This window comes from Lampetra planeri, chromosome 44 (genome assembly GCF_965212315.1).
Source record: "Lampetra planeri chromosome 44, kcLamPlan1.2.h2, whole genome shotgun sequence".
NCBI classification, from domain to species: Eukaryota; Metazoa; Chordata; class Hyperoartia; order Petromyzontiformes; family Petromyzontidae; genus Lampetra; species Lampetra planeri.
In genome coordinates this window covers 3,643,401-3,671,008 of record NC_136150.1, presented here as the reverse complement: position 1 = coordinate 3,671,008, position 27,608 = coordinate 3,643,401, and the positions used below count along the sequence as shown (strand labels likewise).

At 58.4% G+C, this 27,608-nt stretch overlaps 2 protein-coding genes across 3 annotated transcripts; one reads left to right on the top strand and one right to left on the bottom strand.

Moving 5' to 3' along the window:
• Positions 1-671: 671 nt before the first annotated feature.
• Positions 672-7,654, top strand: BYSL (bystin like). Its single transcript, XM_078614427.1, has 7 exons — positions 672-1,350; positions 2,792-2,990; positions 4,201-4,339; positions 5,135-5,268; positions 5,991-6,151; positions 6,268-6,370; positions 6,869-7,654. The coding sequence occupies exons 1-7, from the start codon at positions 1,068-1,070 to the stop codon at positions 7,236-7,238; spliced, it is 1,389 nt and encodes a 462-aa protein (XP_078470553.1). The 5' UTR covers positions 672-1,067; the 3' UTR covers positions 7,239-7,654.
• UROC1 (urocanate hydratase 1) lies at positions 7,590-27,608 on the bottom strand. 2 transcript variants are annotated; one of them, XM_078614426.1, is made up of 20 exons: positions 27,350-27,608; positions 25,148-25,278; positions 23,217-23,310; positions 20,424-20,483; positions 19,667-19,795; positions 17,919-17,980; positions 17,259-17,325; positions 16,978-17,121; positions 16,547-16,635; positions 15,952-16,014; positions 15,261-15,440; positions 14,398-14,495; positions 14,185-14,260; positions 13,498-13,628; positions 12,608-12,678; positions 12,095-12,193; positions 11,776-11,875; positions 9,264-9,345; positions 8,794-8,893; positions 7,590-8,598 (listed from the first exon to the last, which is right to left on the bottom strand). In XM_078614426.1, the coding sequence occupies exons 1-20, from the start codon at positions 27,473-27,475 to the stop codon at positions 8,437-8,439; spliced, it is 2,064 nt and encodes a 687-aa protein (XP_078470552.1). In that variant the 5' UTR covers positions 27,476-27,608; the 3' UTR covers positions 7,590-8,436. The 2 variants fall into 2 exon arrangements, with proteins under 2 accessions (XP_078470552.1, XP_078470551.1); XM_078614425.1 differs by lacking the exon at positions 27,350-27,608 and adding an exon at positions 26,083-26,243.

Below are 27,608 nucleotides of genomic sequence, written 5' to 3'. Positions count from 1 at the left end.
AATCGCGACACAAGTGACCGTGTTCAGGTGAGAGAAAGCTACTGAAACAATGTCTTATATAGGCCTGAGATGGGTGCAGCTTCAGGGTAAGAGGGCGGTGCTAGAGATAGTCTCCCTGAGGCTGTGGAAGTGGCTATTGTATTGTGATACATTAACATGTCAATGCACGAGCTTCGTATGCCGCAGCATCGGTGACTGAGCGAGAAGGACATCCAGCCCGTCAATACAAAGACATGCAACCTACTAATGCAAGTACCTACGTGACTTTACCGAAAAAAACCTAAGAGTATGAATTCTTGCAGTCACGAAAGCTTCAAGTCACGAGAGACACCGTCACCTGGGATTTCACTCGAGACGGTCCACGTGACACTGCTGGCCCCCCACCCAACCCACTCCCTCCCCCCGACCCACCCACTCCCCCACACTCAACCCCCCCACCGAACCCACTCCCCCCCACCCACCCAACCCCCTCCCACCCACCCAACCCACTCCCTCCCCCCGACCCACCCACTCCCCCATACTCAAACCCCCCCACCGAACCCACTACCCCCCCACCCACCCAACCCCCTCCCACCCAACCCACTCCCTCCCCCCAACCCACCCACTCCCCCACACTCAACCCCCCCACCCAACCCCCTCCCCAACCCCCTCCCACCAGAAGTTCTCCTCCACGGAAGTCGTCACCGCATCCCCCGCCCGCGCTCTTCCGGAAGTTGACGTCACCTCCCGGAAGTGGCGACGGCGAGGCGCGAGCAGCGCGAGCACCACGTGTCGGGGAGAGCCGCCGGGCGACACGCGGTTTCGAGTCTCGCCGACGACTCCCGAAGTAGCGGGCGGCGGGGGGGGGTGAGAGCCACGGATTACGCCTCGAAGCTTCTCTGCCGAGTGCTGCCCTTGATTACTCCGCGGTATAGACACGGCTCCCGAGCGCACTCACACTCGCCTGTGAGTGCCGTGCGGGTTTAGCGCGTTACTAGCAGCAGCGGCAGCCGACATCAGCGCTCGCCAGCACCACCCCCATACTCATCAGCACCAGCAAGCAAGCGGCCTCCCTCCACGCGTGAGCCATGCCCAAGGAGAAGCGCGCCCGTGACACGGGCCGAACTCTGGGCCTGGCCGACCAGATCGCGATGAGCCGCTCGGCGCCCCGGGCCCCGCGGGCCCCGCGGCCCGAGCGAGCGAGGCCCGAGGACGCGTTCGTCGACGACGCGCTGACGGCCAAGATCCTGCAGCAGGCGAGGGAGCAGCAGCAGGAGGAGGAGGAAGAGGAGCAGCAGGGGGAGGAAGGGGAGACGGGGCAGGAGGGAGCGCGCGTGGGACGCCGCTCCTCCGCCAAGATCACGCGGCTCGGTGGGTGCACAGTCGGGGGCGAGTCGTGAGCCAGGCTCTCGCTTGATTATTACAAGTAATTATAATGTGTGTTGCCCTTTCTGGCAAGGACACGGGTGTTATTATAAGATGTTCAAGCACTAAATGCTGTACAGCTGTAGATCGAGTGCTGCATCAACCACACACAGTACGTGTGGCCAGACGTGCTCACAGACGCGCTCTGATAGCGCATGGCATTGTCTTTGACACGGATTGGCCTCTACACCAGAGGCGACAGCCTTCTCCATGGCCTCGTCTCACCAGTGTCGGACCAGAGTTTTTCAGTTTCATTCATTAGGCACAGCCCTGTGAGCCATTCGGCTCTTGAATCGGGTGCAACCGCATAAAACAAAAAATAAAAACTTCTTAATGTGACTTTGCGCTAACAGAAAAATCCAGGAAAAGCAGCAAAATCTTCCAGAAAAAAGCACCGCACACCAAACGCTGTGCAAACATCAGAGAACAACTGCAGCCCCTCGCTCGCTCAGCGCCTTGTAACTCGACTATCGCTAACCGCGGCTGCAGTTCACGTGACCGTGGCTCGATGATTCCTCCACCCATGTCCACCCGACTGACACACGCGTGTGTCAACTCTAGGGACTGTGAGTGTACTCCACGGGTACCATGGACTCCGTAGGCCCCCTGCGTGTCTACCCCGTAGGCCCTGTGTGTCTACCCCGTAGGCCCTGTGTGTCTACCCCGTAGGCCCCTGTGTGTGTACCCCGTATGCCCCTGTGTGTGTCTACCCCGTAGGCCCTGTGTGTCTACCCCGTAGGCCCTGTGTGTCTACCCCGTAGGCCTCTGTGTGTCTACCCCGTAGGCCCCTGTGTGTGTCTACCCCGTAGGCCCCTGTGTGTCTACCCCGTAGGCCCTGTGTGTGTCTACCCCGTAGGCCCTGTGTGTGTGTCTACTCAGTAGGCCCCTGTGTGTGTGTACCCCGTAGGCCCCTGTGTGTGTACCTCGTAGGCCCCTGTGTGTCTACCCCGTAGGCCCTGTGTGTGTCTACCCCGTAGGCCCTGTGTTTGTACCCCGTAGGCCCTGTGTGTGTACCCTGTAGGCCCTGTGTTTGTCTACCCCGTAGGCCCTGTGTTTGTACCCCGTAGGCCCTGTGTGTGTACCTCGTAGGCCCCTGTGTGTGTGTACTCCGTAGGCCGTGTGTGTACCCCGTAGGCCCTGTGTGTCTACACCCCGTAGGCTCCTGTGTGTGTCTACCCCGTAGGCCCTGTGTGTCTACCTCGTAGGCCCCTGTGTGTGTACCCCGTAGGCCCCTGTGTGTGCAATCTATGGGCCCTGCTCTTAACGTCAGTAGGAGTGCAGGCGCGGGCCGCTGTGCAGGCGCGGGCCGCTGTGCACGACCACTCGTGGCAAGAGCCCTGGGCCTCAGGCTGCACGTTTCCCCTTCCCCCCCCCGTTGGTGTTACAGGTGCGGCCGTGCGGGATGGGGGCTCTGGATCGTCGGACGACGAGGAGCAGGAGGAGGAGGCGGACGAGGAGTGGCCCTCGTTGTCCCAGAGCGCGGCCCTCGCGCGCGGCACAGGCGGGCACCCGTACGAGTGCGTGGAGGTGGACGCCGAAGATGAGCGCGCCATCGAGATGTTCATGAACAAGAACCCGCCAGCCAGGTAAGAGCCAGAGGCTCTGTCTGGAGGCCACACGGCGGTGTTGGGTGGACGGTGCCGCGCTGTGGTTCGTGCATGTGTACGTGGGGCGCCCTGTCTATTGCACTTGGCACATCTCTGGGTTTGTGCGCAAGGCAGTAGACGTTTGTGTGCCCGTATGTATGTATGTTGAACTTATTTCGCGCGCTGTGCGGAGCCGACCGTCCTAATCGGAGGTGCGGGGGAATTGGAGGTGCGGGGAACATGCGCCAAAGGTCGGTGTGTGTGTGTGTGAATTGATAGACCGCTCTACGGGCATCTCTCGACATACAGAATTGTTATGTTCTTGAAAAGTTGGCCGCAGAGCAAAATTCCGTCGTATGTCTAACCCTTATCCCATTGACTTAAATCATAGCATCGGAGATGCGTTCCTTCGGGGGAAATAAATACGGCCTTAAGAAATAATAATTATTAAAAACACACTTAATGCAGCAAACACTTTTATCGTGCATATTTAATGGGAAACTGAAAATTCTATATAATAATACTCAAGTCGAAAAATAAAATACAGTACAGCACTTACCAGAACACAAAGCCCCAGCGTGGAGAGTGTAGGAAACTAGTACAGTGTGAGTAACGCATCACGCACACCACCTTGAGTACCGTGAAATGCACAGATTAAAAAGTTCCATGAATGCGAATTTAACGTAACGCATAGCGAATTTAGATCAAGAAATTCTAAATATATGAGTTGCCGTGTAATGAGGCCGTAGTTTATTAGTGTGGATATGTTCGTGTGTGCGTGTGTGTGGGAATGTACACGCACGCGCGCGCACGCAAGCTTGCACATGCACGCGCATGTGGGCAGTGGCAGCGCTATGAACCCGGCGATCCGAGTTTGATTCCCTTTCTTGGCCAACACCAGTGACGATTATCTGAACCAATCCTGGGCCTCCCCTAGGTCGACTTGGCCTCAAATGAGTACCGGGTGCAGTGTTGAAACATTGCAACAGGTCAGATAAAGGCAGCCTGGTGTGGTGCTGGCCACTCACCCCCTTGTGTGCGGTACTGATGTTCACGAGTGCTCGCTAACAGTACTTGCCCCAACAGTCTGTTAACGCTATGCGGAAGGTCTTTGTGTGCCATGTGTTGGTGTGTATGCACGTTTGTGTGCGCGCGTACATGTTAACGCGCGTACATGTTAACGCGCGTGTCCGTCCGTGCGTCCGGGCAGGCAGACGCTGGCGGACATCATCATGGAGAAGATCACGGAGAAGCAGACGGAGGTGGCGTCGGCGCTGTCGGAGGCCACGGGGCGACCCATGCCGGCGCTGGACCCACGAGTGCTCGAAGTCTACAAAGGCGTGCGCGAGGTTAGAGAGACAGCGGGAGAGGAGCGGCCGAGGTCGCCAGCCTGTGCATCTTTCGATTTAAAGCTTTCGTGACTGCAGGGATTCATCTTCTTGGTTCTTTCGGTAAAGTCACGTAGAAGGGAAATAATAAAATAATAAAAATAAAATATAAAATAATTCTCACGACGTTTCGGCCACAACGCAAGCAGCCGTCCTCAGGTGAAGACCAGGTCTGTCGGGGAGACAGCGTCTGAATTTGCCTTTGCAGATCTCTCATTCAGACGCTGTCTCCCCGACAGACCTGTTCTTCACCTCAGGACGGCTGCTTGCGTTGTGGCCGAAACGTCGTGAGAATTATTTTATAATGTTTTATTTTTATTATTTTATTATTTCCCTTCTACGTGACTTTACCGAAAGAACCAAGAAGATGAAAGCCTGTGCATCCTGATGACCTATTGCAACCGTGACAACGGGTCATCAGGGCGCACTTGTATGCCATGTGCGAGTATTTGGCAGCGGTAAGAAGATGGAATTTAACAGTTCATCGATTGACATTGTTTCGATGGGAATACCTGCATCGAATCGCATGTTGAAGAATCAATCATTTACGAAACGTCCAAACTAGACGCGGATGTTTAGGCCATAAGAGGGAATGAGACTGGAGCCGACAGGGTCAATGGGACGTGAGAGAAGAGAGGTCACGGGAACTCGCGCCGCGCTCCTCCGCACGCCCGCTCTCAAGTGCGCGACAGTAACACGTCGGTGCAGCTTGCCACGTTTGTGACAGTCGTTTTGTTTCCAAATTTGCCTTTGCAGATCTTAACAAAATACAGAAGTGGGAAGCTTCCCAAGGCCTTCAAAATCATCCCGGCGCTCTCAAACTGGGAGCAGATTCTGTACGTCACGGAGCCCGAGAGTTGGTCGGCAGCGGCAGTCTACCAGGCCACCAGGTAGGGACTACCAGGGCTGGGAGTCACCTGGTAGAGACTACCAGGGCTGGGAGCTACTGGGTAGAGACTACCTGGGCTGGGAGCCACCTGGTAGAGACTACCATGGCTGGGAGTCACTGGGTAGAGACTACGAGGGCTGGGAGCCACCTGGTAGAGACTACCATGGCTGGGAGTCACTGGGTAGAGACTACGAGGGCTGGGAGCCACCTGGTAGAGACTGCCAGGGCTGGCAGACACCTGGTTAGAGACTACGAGGGCTGGGATCCGTTTAGGAGAGGCTACCAAGGCTTGGATCCACCTGGGAGAGGCTACCAAGCTTGGGAGCCATTGGGTAAACGCTATAAGATGTTGGCTTCTGAAGCGCATGGTGTGTACAACAGAACGGAAGTAACGGTTTTAAAAGGAATTTGGTCGAGGCAACTTTTGTAACGGTAAAATCTGTTTAACCGAAATAGTTTTCAAGTTCTTCTGTAACGTGGTTATTTTTTTTTTATCTTGTTGCGAAGTTAACAATGGTTATTCTATAAATCGACTTTGCCCCTGCCATAAGAATGTGTTATTTCCCCCAGTGGCTCAGGGCTTTAAACGAACACGAGATGAGCACCATTGACACAGTGCTCACTTTAGCAGGGAGGGAGCAGCTCTGAAGGACGGAGTCGGTGGAGGTGTGGCTGGCTTGTGCAGGTGTTTGTTGTGGCAGAGTGTGGGGGTTTGTGCCGCAGGATCTTCACGTCGAACTTGAAGGAGCGGATGGCACAGCGCTTCTTCAACCTCGTGCTGCTGCCGCGCGTGCGCGATGACATCGCCGAATACAAGCGCCTCAACTTCCACCTCTACATGGCGCTCAAGAAGGCCCTGTTCAAGCCTGGGGCCTGGTTCAAAGGTGAGGCGCTTGCACACGGCACTCGGCTGGTGCGGTGGCAACAACGCACGCGGCGAGCCGGTGTGGCGCAAGCACGGTGCTTGACTTGTCCGCTCCTCTCTCTCCCGTCGCTGCAGGGATTCTGCTCCCTCTGTGCGAGTCGGGCACCTGCACCCTCAGAGAGGCCATCATCGTGGGCAGCATCCTCTCCAAGTCCTCCATCCCCGTGCTGCACTCCAGGTGCCCACCCGCACCCTCTCACGCCTCATCGCCGCCGCCACCACCACCTCGGCAGACTACCCCATAACTTTCGATTTAAAGCTTTCGTGACTGCAGGGATTCATCTTCTTGGTTCTTTCGGTAAAGTCAAAAAGATGTACCCCATGACCATTGACGACTCTAAGTGGCGGTCATGCAAACTGCGTCTCAAGCCAGCCACCGCTGTAACTCGGTTGATTTCCACACCGAGGCGCGGGGAATCAGAAAAGTGAGTCACGATTGTTCTAAGGGCTCTTTATACGTTTAAATTATTATTATTATTAAGAGCGCGGGAAGGGAGACAACCTCTCAAGCTCGGTGGTGCTGTATTGAGATGTTGTATACCCGTGGGAGGAAATCAGAATATAGTACTCATGCGCCGTGCCAACATTCCTAGGTGCCCTCTAACAGCGACCTGCCCCACCAGCTTTTTTGTAGGCCGCTCGCCGAATCTGTGCCATCGTCTTTGCGCGTGTGCAGCGCCGCACTGCTGAAGATCGCCGAGATGGAGTACAGCGGCGCCAACAGCGTCTTCCTGCGCCTGTTCCTCGACAAGAAGTACGCGCTGCCGTACCGCGTGCTGGACGCCCTCGTGTGCCACTTCCTGCGCTTCCGCGCCGACCGGCGCACGCTGCCCGTGCTGTGGCACCAGGCTCTGCTGGTGCTGACGCAGCGCTACAAGGAGGACCTCTCCTCCGAGCAGAAGGAGGCGCTGCTGGAGCTCATCAAGGTGCACGGCCACCCCGCCGTGACGGGCGAGGTGCGGCGTGAGCTCCAGCATTCGGCCTCGAGGGACGTGGAGATGATGCAGCTGCCGCCCATGACAGATGGCACCGCAATGCTGGAGTGATGTGCGGGTGACAGTGATGGGGGGGGGGGGCAGTGACAGTGACAACATTGGCGGGGGGAGGGGGCTGACAGTGACTGGGGTGACGGTGATGCTGAGGCCACAGCAGAGGTCGCAAACGGGTTTTGATTCCTTACCCGTACCCGGCCGCACCAGGGTCGCAAACGGGTACCCGTACCCTACCCGTGTACCCTACCCGATACCCGACCGGGAATGGGTAGCCGGGTATCGGGTAGGGTACAGGTATCGAGTACCCGATTGCGACCTCTGGGCCACAGCGACACACAGGCAGCAGTTAGAGGGGGGGGGGAGACCTGCTGGTGACTATGGAGGGGGAAGCAGTGACACTCCACCTTCAAACGTATGCTTTTATTTGTTGTGTACAGATACTTGGAATTAAAACGTCATCCGAATCAGAACTTTACTTTTAACTTATTTCTGAATCTGCATTTTATTGAATGTATTTACCTGGTCTGTCTCCTGTGGGCAATAATTACTAGAGCCTTTAAAGGTGTGCCACAGGGTCGTTTCGCCATCCCCTACAGAAGGCGATGAGTCCACACACTTGTTTAGACGGCATTCTTCCAGCAAGCAGGACGCGTGCGCGAATCTCGTGTGTGGGATGTGTGAGGGTTCTGTGTTGATCAGTTCTGCAGCGCACAGCTATTCAACCTGGGCTTTAGGGGAATGGCAGAAGCAGTGCAGCCCACCTGGGAGTGAGTTTTTTTTTTCAGCAGCATTAGTTCAGCACAAGCAAGGGGAGGGGGGGGCCTGCTCGTCCTCTGCCTGACACCACAGCCACCACACAGATTGATCTGCGCAGCACCAAGTGTTGCATTGAACAAGCACATGTATGGAACAGAGAGGACCCTTGCCAATTAACATCTGGCAGTCCATCAGTGTTGGTTCGAGCGAGCCCGACTGCCGATGGGACGCTGACAGTCAAAACCCGCCACAGCGTTGCTCGTATTAAACCAATGCTGTTGAGAAGAAATGTGCTCCCAAGGAGGCCATGTGGCTGATGCGATTTGTAAGACACATTGTTGGCGAAGGAGGTGAAGAGTTGCCGAGTTAAATTCCACGAGTAACCCACGGCGACACTCGGGACTATTCTCGCCGTGCGGCAGTAATCAGTGCTGCTGCTAGTGGTGGTGTTGTTGCTGCTGCTGCTGCTAGAGTGGTGGTGGTGTTGCTGCAGGAGCTAGAGGGTGTTGCTGCCGCAGCCACTGCCAGTGACCCTGTCCAGGAGCGTTGAGTCTGCTGGGTGGTGGGGAAGTATGACGCGCAGGTCCGCGTGCCGCTCTGCCTCCCGTGTGACGGTGTCGCGAGCCGTGCCGTTCCCTGCCCAGCATCGGCGAGCCACCTGCAGGGACCGCACAGGCGTCACACAAGCGTCGCACAAGCACGCACTGACAAGTCATCGCGAAGTCACACCGACACCAACCCATCGGGTTGGCACGTCATGGCGACGTCACACCAACCCATCGCACTGACACGTCGCACCGACGCAGCAGGTGGCGGTGGGGTGTCTGGAGCTGTGGGAGGTCACAGCACTGACCCCGTTCATCACGTCCCAGTGCAGCATGCGGGCAGCGCGCTGGGCCGCGTCGCTCGACCCGTCCAGCACCAGCCCAAAGCCACCATTGATGACCTCACCCCTGCAAGGACAAAAACCACCCCGCATGGCCCTTAGCAGACTGTTGGGGGCAAGTGATGTTCGGATCAATCAAGAAGTCATCGCGACGCGTTCTCCCCCTCCGTTAGATCTCGGAGATGCGCGATGCCCTCCCAAGACCTGCACGAGGGACAGTCTCTCAACCATCTGCTCCGAGACTCGTGGACTCGCAAAGAGCCCCATAGGCCCGCTGCTGCCCTGACAGCATCTCATACCACGTGCCCCCCTCGGCTATTCTCGGAGCGAGTAAGTGGGAGTGGTGCGGGGGGGTTGTGCAGGAGGAGCGGGGGGGGGGGGTGCAGGGGGGCAGGAGGAGCAAGCGAGGGGGGGGAGCAGAGCGGCGGGCGTCGTACCATCCGACGCCGCCGCCATTGTGCAGCGCCACCCACGTGGCCCCGCGGAAAGCGTCGCCCACAAAGTTCTGCACGGCCATGTCTGAGGGTGAGAGGTCGATGGGAGGGGGGGAGAGGTAGGTATATCGGTGATCGAGTTGGCAAATGAGCGCGTGTTACGAGCGCATGTTACGAGCGCGTGTTACGAGCGCGTGTTACGAGCGCGTGTTACGAGCGCGTGTTACGAGCGCGTGTTACGAGCGCGTGTTACCAGCGCGTGTTACGAGCGCGTGTTACGAGCGCGTGTTACGAGCGCGTGTTACCAGCGCGTGTTACGAGCGCGTGTTACCAGCGCGTGTTACGAGCGCGTGTTACGAGCGCGTGTTACCAGCGCGTGTTACGAGCGCGTGTTACCAGCGCGTGTTACGAGCGCGTGTTACGAGCGCGTGTTACGAGCGCGTGTTACGAGCGCGTGTTACGAGCGCGTGTTACCAGCGCGTGTTACCAGCGCGTGTTACGAGCGCGTGTTACCAGCGCGTGTTACGAGCGCGTGTTACGAGCGCGTGTTACGAGCGCGTGTTACGAGCGCGTGTTACGAGCGCGTGTTACGAGCGCGTGTTACCAGCGCGTGTTACGAGCGCGTGTTACGAGCGCGTGTTACCAGCGCGTGTTACGAGCGCGTGTTACCAGCGCGTGTTACGAGCGCGTGTTACGAGCGCGTGTTACCAGCGCGTGTTACGAGCGCGTGTTACGAGCGCGTGTTACGAGCGCGTGTTACCAGCGCGTGTTACGAGCGCGTGTTACCAGCGCGTGTTACGAGCGCGTGTTACGAGCGCGTGTTACGAGCGCGTGTTACGAGCGCGTGTTACGAGCGCGTGTTACCAGCGCGTGTTACGAGCGCGTGTTACCAGCGCGTGTTACGAGCGCGTGTTACGAGCGCGTGTTACCAGCGCGTGTTACCAGCGCGTGTTACGAGCGCGTGTTACGAGCGCGTGTTACCAGCGCGTGTTACCAGCGCGTGTTACGAGCGCGTGTTACGAGCGCGTGTTACGAGCGCGTGTTACGAGCGCGTGTTACCAGCGCGTGTTACCAGCGCGTGTTACCAGCGCGTGTTACGAGCGCGTGTTACGAGCGCGTGTTACGAGCGCGTGTTACGAGCGCGTGTTACGAGCGCGTGTTACGAGCGCGTGTTACCAGCGCGTGTTACGAGCGCGTGTTACGAGCGCGTGTTACGAGCGCGTGTTACGAGCGCGTGTTACCAGCGCGTGTTACGAGCGCGTGTTACGAGCGCGTGTTACGAGCGCGTGTTACGAGCGCGTGTTACGAGCGCGTGTTACCAGCGCGTGTTACGAGCGCGTGTTACGAGCGCGTGTTACGAGCGCGTGTTACCAGCGCGTGTTACGAGCGCGTGTTACGAGCGCGTGTTACCAGCGCGTGTTACGAGCGCGTGTTACGAGCGCGTGTTACCAGCGCGTGTTACGAGCGCGTGTTACGAGCGCGTGTTACCAGCGCGTGTTACGAGCGCGTGTTACGAGCGCGTGTTACGAGCGCGTGTTACGAGCGCGTGTTACGAGCGCGTGTTACGAGCGCGTGTTACCAGCGCGTGTTACGAGCGCGTGTTACGAGCGCGTGTTACGAGCGCGTGTTACGAGCGCGTGTTACCAGCGCGTGTTACGAGCGCGTGTTACGAGCGCGTGTTACGAGCGCGTGTTACGAGCGCGTGTTACGAGCGCGTGTTACCAGCGCGTGTTACGAGCGCGTGTTACGAGCGCGTGTTACGAGCGCGTGTTACCAGCGCGTGTTACGAGCGCGTGTTACGAGCGCGTGTTACCAGCGCGTGTTACGAGCGCGTGTTACGAGCGCGTGTTACCAGCGCGTGTTACGAGCGCGTGTTACGAGCGCGTGTTACGAGCGCGTGTTACGAGCGCGTGTTACGAGCGCGTGTTACGAGCGCGTGTTACGAGCGCGTGTTACGAGCGCGTGTTACCAGCGCGTGTTACGAGCGCGTGTTACGAGCGCGTGTTACGAGCGCGTGTTACGAGCGCGTGTTACGAGCGCGTGTTACGAGCGCGTGTTACGAGCGCGTGTTACGAGCGCGTGTTACCAGCGCGTGTTACGAGCGCGTGTTACGAGCGCGTGTTACGAGCGCGTGTTACGAGCGCGTGTTACCAGCGCGTGTTACGAGCGCGTGTTACGAGCGCGTGTTACGAGCGCGTGTTACGAGCGCGTGTTACGAGCGCGTGTTACCAGCGCGTGTTACGAGCGCGTGTTACGAGCGCGTGTTACGAGCGCGTGTTACCAGCGCGTGTTACCAGCGCGTGTTACCAGCGCGTGTTACGAGCGCGTGTTACCAGCGCGTGTTACGAGCGCGTGTTACCAGCGCGTGTTACGAGCGCGTGTTACCAGCGCGTGTTACCAGCGCGTGTTACGAGCGCGTGTTACCAGCGCGTGTTACCAGCGCGTGTTACCAGCGCGTGTTACCAGCGCGTGTTACGAGCGCGAGCGAGAGGCGATGCCACCGCGAGCCCCTTGCCTGCGCAGAAGGCTGAGCCGTCGTAGACGTTGGACGTCTCGCGGAAGGGGCTGTCGGTGCCGCTCACGTCGTGATGGTCGCGGCTGATGACCACCGGGCCCTGCGGGAGTCGGAACGCAGCGCCGCGTCGTCACCGTTACACGCCGCGCTCGCCAACGCACACTCTTGCCACTGCGAGCTGGCAACCCCGGCAGCAACACAAGGTTGTCTTCGAGCTGGGATGAAGTCGCTTCGACTCCGGACTATGGGAACCTGGTCGTCGGGCTCCGGACACGGTTCGCGGTTTCGGAGGTTGCGGTCAATCGGCGCGAATTCTCACCCGGAGCTTCCCGTCGGCGACCGCGCTGTTGAAGGCGTCGGCGAGGGCGGCGCGGCCAACCTGGTCGGAGTAGAGGATCCGCGCCTGCGAGCCAACGACCTGCGGCCACGGACGGCAACCCCGCGTCCACCGGTGACACCAACCCCGCGGCCACGGGGGTGGGACCGCCACCCCCGCGCTTCGCTAACCCAGGAGAGCCTCGCCGAGTACCTCGAGCCAAATCCAGGAGGGTCCTCCCACACGTTAGCAGCAGGAGAGTCGAGTCGTTTGCGAAGCGATCTATTTTCAAATTCGGACCGTGACGCGGGGCGCACGATGGCCAACTCTTTCCGAATGGCGTCACGGGATCTGTAACGTCCACCACGAGTGAAGCAGACGGTGCCCAGCAGCACTGTTATCACGGTTGCTTCATACGCTGCCCACCAGCGCAAGGATTAACCAGGGCGGCCGCCGGACTTAAACCGCGAACCTCGGCAACGAGCAGCGAACGCCGCCGCGTCCGCACCGGCTCACCAGGTTGTGCTTGTGCGCTTCCTTGATCCAGCGGATGTTGTCGAGGTACTGCTGCCGGACGGACTCGGGGACTGCGGGGGGATCGTGGAGTCAAAGACAGAGGAGGTCACTGCAGAGCGGTGCCGGCGCGACCGGCGCCGTGTCCGTGCGCTCGGCAGAGGTCGCAAACGGGTTTTGATTCCTTACCCGTACCCGGCCGTACCCGTACCCTACCCGTACCGGGCCGGGTACGGGTAGGGATGAAGCCATGTTGCAGGCGTGGGTGGGTTGATTCTAGGAACTTGAATTGTGAGAAGAGACAAGACGTTGGGAAATGAGCGACAAACGGTGACTCACCAGTGACTCACGGCCTACACGTACCCGTACCCGGCCGCACCAGGGTCGCAAACGGGTACCCGTACCCGGCCGGGTACGGGTAGCCGGGTATCGGGTAGGGTACGGGTATCGGGTACCCGATTGCGACCTCTGGCGCTCGGACAGCACGGGCAGGAGCGGCAAGATTCTCGTGCACATGGGGCTCGTCGAAATGACTCGGAAACGCCGAGCGCCTCGCGTCGCATCTCGGACGTGAGAGGGGGTGGCCCACGGTGGCAGCGGTTCCCCGTGTTCGTGCCTCGGCGCCGGCCTGCAAGCGGGCGCCAGTCTGCCAGGAGAGCGGCGGTGGTCGCTGCCTCGTGCGAACCCGATTGAGTCACCGGCGGGGCAACCGTTTTAGGATTTGGGAAATTTTTTACTGCGACGCCGGCGAGCACTGGCCGGCTCACGCCATCGTTTAATGTTCAACGAGAAGCGGCGCTTAACAGGGACCACACCGGCAGCAACAAGCAGGGCAGCTGGGTTCCAACCGTGAACCCCCCGCCACACCTCTCTCCCTTCTCCCCGTGTCTCACCTGGGTGGCTGCGGTCGGCGACGATCTCCTGGAGCACGGCAGCTGCGATGGCGTCGGTGGCGAGGAGGTCGCGGGCGTCTCCGGACGTGCACACCCAGCGGAACGGCCCAAAGCCCATGGAGAAGATGTCCCTGGGCACGCGCGGTCGTGTTCCAGTTAAAACCGGCACGGACAATTTGGGAGACCGATGGCACTGGTGTACTTACAACCGTAGCTATGACGAAAATTGAAATCGGAGCCAAAAATAACGGAGGACAGACACCAGCAATTTAATTTGGCTCCGGCAAATCCAATGCGTTCGGAGTAAAAATGCAGCTGCGGAAATGGGAGCACGGATTGGAGGGCGATTGTCGCGCTGGTGCCACGAGCGGTGTCATCGCCGGCGCAGCGTCACCCCGCGGTCCAGGCTGACCGGGTCACGGCGGAACGGTCAGAGCAGCGTTGCCACCAAGTCCAGGAACTGGCTTCTGCGATGGATTTGTGCCGGGGGATCTGGTTCCGGCATTGTGTCGGTTACCGTGAGGACGTTATCGCGGTAACCTGCACGGTGTGGGATGGGGCCGAGTGCCGACAGAGAGGAGGCGTGCCTGGGTGTGTGGCCCCCAGTGGCAGGCAGGAGGCCACCCCAGGGCAAGAGGAGGACTGCTGCGTGCCGACCGGACCCGCGGCCGGGAGCGGCGGTCTCACCCCATGATGTGCTGCACGTACGACGGGTACCGGAACTCGCTCTGGTCACCGGATCCGGCCTTCTCCACGTCGGCTCCTAGAGAAGACACGCACCACGTCGCACGCTCGGCATGGACACCACCAGCCATGCCGACCCATGTTGGCCTAGAGAGTTGGAGGAAGGGCGGGGAAGGAGTAGGAGGGAGGGAGCATTGGGGAGGGGAGGGGCAATACCTGCGCGTTTAGCCTCTAGGAGGAAGGCGTTTCCGTAGTCCCAGAAGAAGAGGCCTCGCTCTGCCAAGGCGTTGATGGCCGCCACGTGTCTCCGCAGGCTGCAGACGCACACAGACAAAGATCCCCGGGTGTAGCCTTAACAGACGGTGCTGTTAGCGAGCACCTACGAAGGCTGGCACGGCACACGAGGGCCATGGGTGGCCAGCACCAACGCCTTTTGTTGCCCCAGTTCTACCGTTCACACGTCGCACCGGGTACCCAATTAAGTTAGCGTAGGGAAGGCCCGGGACCGGTTCAGATATTCGTCACTGAAGTTGTTTTGTGAGTGGGAATCCAACTCCGTGTGCAGTGGCGCCGTGTGGTGGTGGTGGTGCGGTGCGGTGAGCGTGGTTGTGCCGTACGGTGTGTGAAGGCGATGGTGCGGTGCGGTGAGCGTGGTTGTGCCGTACGGTGTGTGGCGACGGTGCGGTGAGCGTGGTTGTGCCGTACGGTGTGTGGCGATGGTGCGGTGAGCGTGGTTGTGCCGTACGGTGTGTGGCGATGGTGCGGTGAGCGTGGTTGTGTCGTATGGTGTGTGTGGCGATGGTGCGGCGCGGTGAGCGTGGTTGTGCCGTACGGTGTGTGGCGATGGTGCGGTGAGCGTGGTTGTGCCGTACGGTGTGTGGCGATGGTGCGGTGAGCGTGGTTGTGCCGTACGGTGTGTGTGGCGATGGTGCGGTGCGCGTGGTTGTGCCGTACGGTGTGTGTGGCGATGGTGCGGTGCGGTGAGCGTGGTTGTGCCGTACGGTGTGTGTGTGGCGATGGTGCGGTGCGGTGAGTGTGGTTGTGCCATACGGAGTGTGTGGCGATGGTGCGGCGCGCACCTCTCCTGCACGAGTGCGCGGAAGCGCGTGGGCTGGGCCTGCAGGAGGCCCAGCGCCTCGCCGTGCGCCAGCTGCACGGGCCAGTAGCCGCCCCCGTACGGGTTGTGGCACGAGGTCTGGTCCGAGCCGAGGTCCGCCAGCAGCTCCCCGCTCTGCTCCGCTTCCTGCACCAGCCGCTCCCTGGACCGAGAGCACATCTCACGACGTGCCACCCCGCACCACCACACCACCACCCCGCACCACCCCGCACCACGCCCTCACACCACCCCGCACCACGCCCTCACACCACCACGACGTGCCACCCCGCACCACCACACCACCACCCCGCACCACCCCGCACCACGCCCTCACACCACCCCGCACCACGCCCTCACACCACCACGACGCGCCACCCTGCGCCACCCCGCATCGTCCCACCCCACACCGCACCGTGCCACTGCACCAATGCGAGCGATATTTTTGGTTCTTTCGGTAAAGTCACGTAGAAGGGAAATAATAAAATAATATTAACAATAAAAATTCTCACGACGTTTCGACTGCAACACCATCATGTTTATTGTTTTATATTATATATTAATGTTATTATTTCCCTTCTACGTGACTTTACCGAAAGAACCACGAATATGAATCCCTGCAGTCACGAAAGCTTTAAATGAGAGTAATATTCAGCAGAATAAACTTTTCAACTCACCACAAGTCCACGATGTTTCCATGGTAACCGAGACTGAGGGGAACCTTCTTGGCACGTGCATCACTAAACACGCACAGACAAAGACAAAGACCCCCCATGTAGTCTTTAACAGACTGTTGGGGCAAGTGGGATTTTTGCACACAGCGTTGGTGTACGGTGATTTTTTTCTACAATATTTTGCTGTCTTTTCTTGGATTTTCTGTTTGCACTTGGTCACATATTCACTTTAAGATGTTTTTTGTTCATGTTTTTGTTTGTTGCGGTTGCACCCGATTCAAGAGCCGAATGGCTCACAGGGCTACACCTAATAAATGAACTTGAACTTGAGTGGCACCTATGAAGGCCGGCACGGCACACGAGAGGGTGTGTGGCCAGCACCACGCCCGGCCACCTTTGTCTCCCCAACGGCGACGTTTACACACCGCCCCAAGGTACTCATTTAAGGCCGAGTCGACCTAGGGGACGCCCAGGACCGGTTCACACATTCCCCGCTGCTATTGGCTATGAGCGGGAATCCAACTTTTGGTCCCCCAGGTTCGTAGCGCGGCACGCTAACCGCTGCACCACCACTCCCCACGCACTCGGGCGCGCTCACCGGATGCGCGTGATGCAGTGGTCCAGGTTGGTGGAGACCTCCATGAGCCAGCCCTGCTCGAACCGCTTCCTCAGGGCCACCTCATCCACCTGAGATGCACAAAGACAAAGATCCCCCGCGTAGCCTTTAACAGACTGCTGGGGCAAGTGCTGTCAGCGAGCACCTATGAAGGCCGGGGGTGACCAACGCCAGCCCCGGCCGCCCTTTGTCTCATCGCGCCGGGTACTCATTTGAGGTTGAGTCGACCTAGAGGAGGCCCAGGACCGGTTCAAACATTCTTCGGTGTTGTCGGTCGTGAGCTGGAATCGAACGGGGGTCGCCGGGTTTGTAGTGCAGTGCACCGACCGCTGCACCACCGCTCCCCACGAGCGTGGCGGGCGAGCGTGGCGGGCGAGCCAGGTGAGGCTGAGGGGGCGGTGGGGCGAGCTCACCTCCGCGATGACCCCGATGCACCCGGCGATCACCGCGGCCTTGGCCTGCGCACCGCTCATGCCGCCCAGCCCCGAGGTGACGAACACGCGGCCCCGCAGGTCCTCCAGCCCCAGGTAGCGCCGCCCGGCGTTCAGCACCGTCAGCTGCGGCCACGGCAGCGCCACGGTTACTCAACGGCAGCAGCGGAGCGAGCGCGGTGCCGTGCGTGCCGTGCGTGCCGTGCGTGCCGTGCGTGCCGTCCGTGCGTGCGTGCGTGCCGTGCTTGTCGTGCGCGGGGTACCAGGGTGCCGTGCACGATCCCCTGCGGGCCGATGTAGCAGTAGCTGCCGGCCGTCATCTGCCCGTACCTGGCGCAGACACCACCACCACAACATCAACAACTAACAGCAGCAGCAGCCACCTGGGTGCGAACGCTCACGGCAGCAGCGGTGGACCTCTGCTGGAGGGCAGCGGTGACGCTGGCGGCTTACAGCGCAGGCGGTGCCTGGGATTCGATCCGCCACCAAGATCACTGCTCTCCGTGTGGCTCTCAGCTGCGTGTGCCGTCTGGATGTTCTCCCCCCTGGTCTGGCTTCTCCGGTTTCCTCCCTCCCATAGCGAGACCCCACAAACACAGTGGAACTGCTGTTGGCTAAAAACATCCCAGCGCTAAACAACTCCCTGCACCATCACTCGATCGCGATGACCTCACAGCAGCGACAGCAGTGACAGCAGCATCGCCTGCTGCGAAGACTTGGCAGGACCCTCCTTGAAAGAGAGACTCGAGACTCGGCGAGGCTCTCCTCGGTGAACAGGAGTCATCATAATGATGTGACCGTGACTAATTATGGCATGCTAATTGATGACAAGGCACAAGTGGTGGTGGCGTTGACAGTCGCCCAGCTACAAATATGCCACGGGGGGTGGGGGGGGTGGTGTGCGTGGGTGGGGGGTCACTCACATGGTGACCCCGAGGGCGAACAGCTTCTCGTACTCTTCCCGGGAGGAGTAGTTGGGGATCACCTGGGGACACACGCACGGCACGACACGCAGACACAGATCCCCCCCCCCCGTGTAGCCTCAACAGACTTTTGGGCGAGTGCTGTTTCAAGTTTCCTTTATTAGGTATAGCCCTGTGAGCCATTCGGCTCTTGAATCGGGTGCAACCGCAACAAACAAAAAAAACATGAACAAGAAAACATCTTAAAGTGACTATGTGCAAACAGTAGCGAGCAGCGCCTATCAAGGCCGGGACGGCACACGAAGGGGTGGGTGGGGCCAGCCCCACGCCCGGCCGCACCCAGGTACTCATTTGAGGCTGAGTGGACGTAGGGGAGGCCCAGGACCGGTAATTGTGAGAGGGGTTGCGGTAGCGTAGCGGTGTGCGCGCGATGGAACGGACTCGGTTCTAACGCGTCACTGCGCCAGCAATTGTGAGCCCCGTGTGTTGCGCTCTGTTACGGCCACTCATTGCTCGGCCCTTGCATGCCCTTGCCATCTTCAGCTAAAGCTAACGTGGTGCGATGTTAACTACCTCGCCTGGTATACGGGAGTTCGTGGGTTCCCTCCCGACCCTGACGCTCGCTGTATATTAGGAGTTTGCGTGTCTCTCTCCCCGTGGTCGCGTGGATTTTTCTCCGGGTCCTCCGGTTTTTCCCTCCGCATTTAGAAACACGCGTTTGAGAGTATTTGGCTGCTATCAATTTCCAACGTGGTGATAAGCCACTTCGTTGAGCTATCACTGCCCCTACAGTCTGTTCAGGCTATACGGGGGGGGGATCTTTGTTTTTGCTCACTAAATGTGATTGTTGGGGCGAGGGGGGGGTGCAAGGGGATTCAAGACGATGGTTTGCGCGCCACGGGGTCGACTGGAAGAGTCCCAGTGCACGGGTAGAACCGCACCGACACCCATTGTCTTGTGTTTATTGCGCGGCTTAGATGAACGATTAGGGTGGCCAACACAGAAATAATTTACAGCCCAGATAGGTAAATTGAGTCAACAGGACTGAACCCTTGTCTGGCTGGAAGGGCGCGGTAAATGATGGAGACACGGGAGGATGAGAGAGGGTGGGGTGGAGAGAGACCGTGGCGGCAGGGTGCTGCAGGAGACGGCGTGGGGGTGTCAGGGACGTGGGACCCCCTCCTGACCGAGCTTCCCCTTTAAGCGCCCATTTCCTATCACGTCTGGGAGTTCATCATCATCATCGGCGGCGTTGATTGAAGCCAGTGGGAACTCAGCTGACGAGACACTGCGTTTGATTTAAAGGGTCCCAGAGACGTTTCGGCTGCACCCAATCATCGATGCGTCGCGGGGGGCAGTTGCACGGCGACTCTCACACCGGGGACAGATATTTCAGCTCGGCCATGAATACTGGATGAGGTTCGTTTATTGCCCCCCCCCCCGCGCGCGCCTTGCCCCTCCCCCCCCGCGCGCGCGAGCCCCCCCCCCCCCGCGCGCACCTCACCCCCCCCCCCCCGCGCGCGCACCCCTCCCCCCCACGCGCCTCACCCCCCCCCCCCCACGCGCCTCACCCCCCCCCCCCGCGCGCCTCACCCCCCCCCCCCGCGCGCCTCACCCCCCCCCCCCGCGCGCGCACCCCTCCCCCCCACGCGCCTCACCCCCCCCCCCCCACGCGCCTCACCCCCCCCCCCCGCGCGCCTCACCCCCCCCCCCCCACGCGCCTCACCCCCCCCCCCCGCGCGCCTCACCATGCCATTGGTGATGACGAGTCGAGGCCCGTGTCTCGTGCTGGGGAACAGGCCCATGGGGTGGCCGCTGTAGACGACGAGGGTCTGCTCCTCCGTCATCTCGGCCAGCAGCTGCATCACCACCCAGAACTGCACCGCCACCACCACCACCACCACGGGCAGCGAGGGTCACGGAGACAACGATAACCCCCCCCCCCGCCACCCTCTCCCATCGTGTGGCCCACGCAGACCGTGGGCTACACTTGCTTGGGGCAAGCGCTGTTAGCGAGGGTGGGTGGCCAGCGCCACGCCCGGCCGCCTTTGTCTCCCGAGCGGCGATGGTTACACTGTCGCACCGGGTACTCGTTTGAGGCCGAGCAGACCTAGGGGACGCCCACGACCAGTTCAAGTAATCACCACTGTTGTTTGCCGTGAGCGCATTGCTCTCGCCACGACGCTACTGCTCCCCAGGGACACGCACGCGCAAGCGGCAATGTCCTCGATTAGTTAATTATTCTTGTGATGTTCATTTACCCAGAAAAACCCCTTCAACCCCAGTTGAGTTGTTTGCGTGGGGACACGCGTGGGTGTGTGAGAGTGGTACAGGGTACACGTGTGTGGGTGTGTGAGAGTGGTACAGGGTACACGTGTGTGGGTGTGTGAGGGGTGGAGAGTACACGTGTGTGGGTGTGTGTGGGGTACAGGGTACACGTGTGTGAGTGTGTGAGAGGGGTACAGGGTACACGTGTGTGAGGGGTAGAGGGTACACGTTTCTCACTTGAGCCCAGTTGCTGAACACTTGCCCATTCCCTCCGTAAGTCACCAGCTCCTGTGGAAACTGCACGCGCGCGCGAGTTGCAGGATGAGTTTGTGACCGACGCGAAACAACGGCACGCAGCCCTCACTCGGGAAGAGGGATGAGGTTCACTGCCAGTGCGGGTGCGGTGACCGCTGATGCGTGCGCGCGATCACAACGGAGTCATTTGCGGCGTCGTTTTTAGAATTTCGCATATTCGGAGTTCGATGGCGAACCAGCAGTGGCCTCATCTGCGAATGTCAACATAGAATTTGTCGACGTCCACTCGGAGGGACGCGGTCATCACGCCTTGCACAAGTGCCTGGGTGCGGCGCGCGAGACATGGGGGCATTGGGGAGACAAAGGCGGCCGGGCGTGGTCTTGGCCACACCGATGTTCGCTCGCTGCACTTGCCCTAACAGTGCTGGTTCTAGGCTACACACAGGGGGACCATCTTTGGCTTTGTGCCAGTTATAACTATTGAATTGTGCGTAGCAGCAGCAGCACCACCACTCACAGCTGGCCTATAACATACAACGCGACATCTTTACGTTCGCCTTTTGGCGTCGTTCTCTGGTCTGACACTGCTGAGACTCGGACATCGGCTGTCTCTGGTGTTGGCCGGTCAGTTTCAACGACAATGCCATCAACTACCGGAGAACGTTTGTTTGCATGTCAACCACAATCACACGTGGTCAATGCAGATTCGATTCCTTGCAACAGATACCCATTTGGTTGTTGAAACATCTTCACGCAACTCGTGTTTTAGTGCCGAACAGGGGTTAGAGCCTTCCCGTTTAAATTATTACAAACAAGCCACGTGTCAAGAAATATCGGCTTCGATGTAAAGCTTTCGTGACTGCAGGGATTCATCTTCTTGGTTCTTTCGGTAAAGTTACGTAGAATGGAAATAATAAAATAATAAAAATAAAACATAATAAAATTAATTCTCACGACGTTTCGGCCACAACGCAAGCAGCCGTCCTCAGGTGGAGAACAGGTCTGTCGAGAAGACAGACCTGTTCTTCACTTTACCGAAAGAACCAAGAAGAAAAATATCGGCTTTACCCTCTAGAAATAAAAACAAAAACAGAGTTAGGACGTGCAAACGCCAAGTAGACAATCTACGACTGCTCAGCCCGAGCAAATTAGCCGCTGCGTTAGTCACATCGTCCTTGTTGAGGGTTCACTTTTTGGCGTTGTGTTCTGAGCCCCAACACTGGTCGGTTTGAGACACGGCCACTAAGGGAGGTCGCCATCTCTCTCTCTCGTGTGGGCCAACCCGTGTCAAAGGCGATGCAGGCATCATTACACTGGTCAACACACTTTTTTCTGGCATAAGGTATTCTAACGGTTTTAATGTAATTTTGGGGTGCCGATTCCAAATCTGGCATCAGTTTTTGTCTATCACATCAGGTTTTTGAGATATAAAATATTGCATTTTCAATAAAAACTGCAGAAGAAAAATATTAAATAAATGTGGATATCTACATAAAATGATATTATAAACACACTATCCTAAAAATACAGCACCATATTTTAACACTAAAGCAGTCACTGACTTGCAACAACTTGCAATCATAAGTGACAGGTTTAACGACACATTTATATATTTACGCCTCCTGTTTTAGCGCCGTAAAGGGTCAAACAGCCAATTCTTATCCCCCCCCCACCACCACCCATCATTTTGCTACTGCCAACAAAAAAGGTCTCCTCCTCCTCCCCCCTCCATTCGCCAGAAAGCCGTGGTCACCAACGTGGCCACGAGCACCGCCACGGGCCGCGTGTGGACAGCGACCGGTGCCAACGCACGCGGTGCGAAGCCCCCGGGGCGGCTGGGTCCTTGCCCGCGGGGGTGGCTGGGGGAGGGGGGCACCGCACCCGCTCAGGACGCCGTGGGGTCGACCCCGGCCTCAACAACGTTGGCGAGGCCGGCCACCACCACAACGCCTCGAGCGCCGCTCCCGTTTACTCCCCACGAAGAACTGACGGCTTCCCACGGACTCCTCTTTTACCCACCCCACTCCCTGTATGGGTCGAAAGTCTTTCGTGGCTAAGAGCTGCTTCCCAACCCGCTGGGGCGCCACAAACCGGTGTCTCCCCTCTCTCCTGAAATACCCCATCCTCCCCCAGACCTCCACCTTCCAATTAACCAATCATCTGTCCCCTTGGCAACCCTCATCAATTAGTACTCGCCTCGTGCTCCACGCTGACTCAACACGTGCCCACACCTCCACTCATCATCACCACCATCATCATCACCACCATCACCACCACCACTATCATCACCACTATCATCACCACCATCACCACCACCACTATCATCACCCCCACCACCATCATCACCACCACCATCATCATCATCACCACCTCTCTCCCAGCACGCGAGCCTCTTACCTGCTCCCCTTTCATCGCCCAATCGGGGAGATGACATTCGTATGCAGTATGTGTGTATGTATGTGTGTGGGTGTGTATGTGTGCTCACTAGTATGTGTGTGTGTGTTCTGAGTCTGTCCGAGGTCGACTCAGCCTTAAATGAGTACCTGGCGCGGTGTGTAAACATCGCCACTGGGGGGAGATAAAGGCGGCCGGTGCGTAGTTTTAGCCACAACACAACGCCCTCGTGTACCGTGCCGGCCTTCATAGGTGCTGCTCGCTAACAGCACTTGCCCCAACAGTCTGTTAAGGCTACACGGGGGGGTCTTTGTCTTTGTGCGTGAGTGTGTTTAATTGGTGCTGCTGCAGCAGCTGCCGCGGATTGGCCCAGTCGCCCACCTGTGCCACCCGCGGGTCCAGGTTGTTCATGATCATGTGCATGATGGCAGCCGCGTGGACACACTGGCACGGGTACGCGTGGATCGGGTACGCCCTGTGGGAAGGAAAAACACAGAGAGAGCCGAGCCGAGCCGTGAGCGGCACAGAGAGGATCGCCTCCACGCCCTCGCAGAGTCCGTGGCCACAACAGACGTTGCTACCGACGGTAATTTACACAGCTTACCTGCACAACGCATGTTGAATCTTTCTTCGCACCGTACGTAGCCAGCCGTGATAAGCGGAGGTGCGGGGGAAGAACAACATACTAAACACAAAAAGCAGTCTGAGAGAAATGCGTTTTCAATCTGGATGATTTAAAAGTGAAAAGCTCCAGTGGCTTCCTCATTATTTCTGGAAGCAAGAGCGTTCCAGACGGCCGCAGCAGCAGCAGCAGCGCATCTGAAAGCGTCGCGCGATGCGGTGACCGCCGTATTTGTTCGATGGCCAGCAGCCAAAAGCCGCCGCTGCTGCTGCTGCTGCCGCTACTGCTGCGAGATTGAGCGGAGTTTGCGTAACGATGGTTGATGCTCCTGATACTGCTGCTACTGCTCCAGCATGGGCAGTGGGACACGAACAACAACAACCCAACACGTCCCGTGTCAACAACAACACTGGGGCTCGAAAAGGAAACATATATGAATATTAAATGTTTCGCTATTGTCAGACGTTTCGGGTGAAAACCATTTCAGAATCGTCTCCGAGAAGCTGCTGCCACAGTAACGGTCAGCAGCAGCAGCAGCAGCACACCGGACTTGAAACGAAAGGTCGTAGGTTCGATTCCATCTCCCGGCGCGGCAGTCGAAGCACCGGGTGCGGGTTTCTCAGGTCCCCTGCCAGCTCCTATCCTCTCAGCATCGGTCTAATGGGTACACCGCAGGTGAGTCGATCGGCAGGTGAGTCGATCGGCAGGTGAGTCGATCGGCAGGTGAGTCGATCGGCAGGTGAGTCGATCGGCAGGTGAGTCGATCGGCAGGTGAGTCGATCGGCAGGTGAGTCGATCGGCAGGTGAGTCGATCGGCAGGTGAGTCGATCGGCAGGTGAGTCGATCGGCAGGTGAGTCGATCGGCAGGTGAGTCGATCGGCAGGTGAGTCGATCGGCAGGTGAGTCGATCGGCAGGTGAGTCGATCGGCAGGTGAGTCGATCGGCAGGTGAGTCGATCGGCAGGTGAGTCGATCGGCAGTTGGGGTAAAAAGTGGGTTCACCCTCACCCGTCCTCCAAGCCGTGGCGCCCCACAGTGTGTTGACCGACTCTCTGTGTTGCATTACATTACATTTGGATATTTTGCTAGGTTATTTAATTGAGTGTGTCTCTCTCCCTGCGTCCTAGTTTTCAAGCTTTCGCACCTCGTCGTGCTTCTCATTGACATGCAAATGTTCTCTAGCCCCTCCCTCTCTCTCCGCCCCCGCACCCTCTCTATATTTAAGGCCTCGACACAGAGACGTGGCTTTCTCTGTGTGCCTATGTTTGTTCTCTCTCTATGTATCTCTGTGATATCTGTCTCTACTTATATGTCTGTCTATATGTCTCTGGTTCTGTGTTTTATCTCTCTCAAATTTAGCATTCTCAGGAAGAACGTAATCAACCAGGTAGGGTGTTGACTGTTATGTTATCCGACTCTCTGTTGTATTACATTCCATTTCTAAGTATACTAGATTTGTGTTTCTATTTCATTTGTACCTGATGATTGCTTGTGTTGCAATCGAAACGTCGTATGGTAGTATTTAATTTATTATTTTATCTTTATACGTGACTTTACCGAAAGAACCAAAGAGTAATTCCTGCAGTCACGAAAGCTCCAAAGTAAGATTGCCCCACAGTGCCTCAAGGTCTGGCGCGCCTCGAGGGAGCGGCGCCGGGTTCATGCGGCGGTGCAGGCTGCGGGACACCCACCTCATCTCGAGCGTGGGGCACAGGCGGTACATGTAGATGTGTCCGTACGCCCGCAGCTCCTGCAGGAACTCCGGGGCCAGCAGCTCGTGCAGTGAGGCCGGGAAGTAACGCAGCGCATTGCGCAGGGCGACCTGCGAAGGGTGGTGAAGGGCAAGGGGACACACACAGACACACTCCCGCTCACGACCCGATGATATAACATGACCACCTGGTCACATGACCACCTGGCCACCTGGTCACTTGGTCACATGACCACCTGGTCACATGGCCACCTGGTCACCTGGTCACGTGACCACCTGCCCACCTGGCCACCTGGTCACCTGGTCACATGACCACTTGGTCACTTGGTCACATAACCACCTGGTCACATGACCACCTGGTCACATGCCCACTTGATCACCTGGTCACTTGGTCACATGACCACCAGGTCACCTGGTCACTTGACCACATGGCCACCTGGTCACCTGGTCACGTGACCACCTGCCCACCTGACCACCTGGTCACGTGGCCACCTGGTCACCTGGTCACATGACCACCTGGTCATCTGGCCACCTGGTCACCTGGTCACATGACCACCTGGTCACCTGGTCACATGACCACCTGGTCACGTGGTCACCTGGTCACGTGACCACCTGGCCACGTGGCCACTGAGAGCCGGAGGAGCTGCAGTCTTCACGGTCTCCTCCTTCAGCCGTGGGGCGGTGACGCGGCCCGGCCTTGGTGAGGTTTGTGGTTCGAATCCAGCGACTGCCCTTTATACGCGGAGAGACATATATATACCGAAGTATTGTCTGCGTGTTGACTTACTAGCCTATTGCCCGTCCAAGGACGGGTGTATTTCAGTAAATCTGAAACTTGCAAGTGAAAAGCAGCCCGCGACGTGATATTCATTGCATCAATTCGTGTGCAATTTGTAAGGGCGCGGTGACACAGACCTATTTCATTTACAGGTTATAATCCCTTGATCATCGTGACGTCCTTGTTACTTCTATGTCTCAACAGCGTGACGGAGATCGCGTGACGTGAGGGTTGTAAGTTGACGCTGAGGTTCAGACACACGGACACCTCGTGTGGAGCGCGTGTGGTGCGTGTGGTGCATGTGGTGTATGTGGTTCCTGTGTGGTGTATGTGGTGTATGTGGTGCGCGTGTGGTGTGCGTGGTGTGCGTGGTGTATATGGTGCGTGTGGTGTATGTGGTGGGTGTGAGGTGTGTGTGGTGCGTGTGGTGTATGTGGTGCGTGTGTGGTGCGTGTGAGGTGTGTGTGGTGCGTGTGGTGTATGTGGTGCGTGTGTGGTGCGTGTGAGGTGTGTGTGGTGCGTGTGGTGTATGTGGTGCGTGTGTGGTGCGTGTGAGGTGTGTGTGGTGCGTGTGGTGTATGTGGTGCGTGTGTGGTGCGTGTGAGGTGTGTGTGGAGCGTGTGGTGTATGTGGTGCGTGTGTGGTGCGTGTGAGGTGTGTGTGGTGTGTGTGGTGTGTGCGTGGTGTGCGTGGTGCGTGTGGTGTATGTGGTGCGTGTGGTGTATGTGGTGTGCGTGGTGTGCGTGGTGTGCGTGGTGCGTGTGGTGTATGTGGTGCGCGTGTGGTGTGGTGCGTGTGTGGTGTATGTGGTGCGTGTGAGGTGCGTGTGGTGTATGTGGTGTGCGTGGTGTATATGGTGCGTGTGGTGTACGTGGTGGGTGTGAGGTGTGTGTGGTGCGTGTGGTGTATGTGGTGCGTGTGTGGTGCGTGTGAGGTGTGTGTGTGGTGTGTGTGGTGTATGTGGTGCGTGTGTGGTGTGTATGTGGTGCGTGTGTGGTGCGTGTGAGGTGTGTGTGGTGCGTGTGGTGTATGTGGTGCGTGTGTGGTGCGTGTGAGGTGTGTGTGGTGCGTGTGGTGTATGTGGTGCGTGTGTAGTGCGTGTGAGGTGTGTGTGGAGCGTGTGGTGTAGGTGGTGCGTGTGTGCTGCGTGAGGTGTGTGTGGTGCGTGTGGTGTATGTGGTGTGTGTGTGGTGCGTGTGAGGTGCGTGTGTGGAGCGTGTGGTGTATGTGGTGCACGTGTCGAGGTAAGGAGGGGGAGGTGACAGCCACTGCGTGCTGGTGGGGGGGGGTGGCTGAATGTAGAGAGAGAGGGGGGGGCTGAATGGAGAGAGAGGGGGGGGTGGGGGGCTGAAAGGAGAGAGAGGGGGGGCTGAATGTAGAGAGAGAGGGGGGGGGGGGTGCTACCTTTTCCTGGGCAGGGGAGAGGCCGGGGGTCCTCACGGGAGCGTGGGGGCAGTTGGGGTCACGGCCGCGTGGCGGGGGCAGCGGATCCAGGGGCAGGCCTTGGCACAGCTCCGCCAAGCTCGTCATCGCTGGCGACGGCGGCGGCGTCGAGGGGGATTCGGTGTCCAGAGGGCCGACTACGAACCTCGGCTTGTTGACCAGGAGGCACCACCACCACCCCCCACCTCTCACGGAGATGAACGTCCCTCGTGCCTGTGGC